The sequence below is a fragment of the Penaeus monodon genome, chromosome 25 (genome assembly GCF_015228065.2).
Source record: "Penaeus monodon isolate SGIC_2016 chromosome 25, NSTDA_Pmon_1, whole genome shotgun sequence".
In the NCBI taxonomy this organism is placed as follows: Eukaryota; Metazoa; Arthropoda; class Malacostraca; order Decapoda; family Penaeidae; genus Penaeus; species Penaeus monodon.
In genome coordinates this window covers 1,970,391-1,970,874 of record NC_051410.1, presented here as the reverse complement: position 1 = coordinate 1,970,874, position 484 = coordinate 1,970,391, and the positions used below count along the sequence as shown (strand labels likewise).

Genomic DNA, 484 nt, shown 5'->3' with positions numbered 1-484 from the left:
CACTGCTTCTACAACCGCCTCCTCCCCCCTTCACTCTGCTCTTCTCTCGCTCTCTCTCGCTGTCCCCATTTCTCTCGCTGTCCCCATTCCCTCCATTCGTCTCCCCATTCCGCTTTCTCTCCTCCCCCCCCTCCCCCTTTCCACCCTTCCACCCTGCCCTCCTTTCTCTCTTCCTCCTTTCTTCCAAAACACAAAAATCCCACGAAAAATACAAAAATACAATCCCCCACAATCCCAACAGAAAAGGACGTCGCGCAAAGCATCCTACAGGTGAAATCCTACATACTTAAATCCCGAAAGGATCCCACAGAAGGACTGGAGAGCTTGAAATCCCCCGGCGACCTTGTCTGACTCCTGACCCAACACGAGGGAGCCGTTCAGGAGGAGGCACTGGCGAGGCAGGGTCCTCACGCCGTTCCTCTTGCTGTGGAAGGAAGGGAAGTTGTTGTTATTGTAGAGTTTATCGTTGGTATTAATGGTAATA

The 484-nt window shown here is 52.5% G+C and overlaps 1 protein-coding gene across 1 annotated transcript in view; it reads right to left on the bottom strand.

The window, feature by feature from the left end:
- LOC119589479 overlaps positions 1–484 on the bottom strand; it is a 24,491-nt gene that overhangs the window by 11,500 nt on the left and 12,507 nt on the right. Inside the window, 1 exon segment of the mRNA XM_037938080.1 lies at positions 287–424. Within this exon segment, the coding sequence (XP_037794008.1) occupies positions 287–424 (138 nt within the window).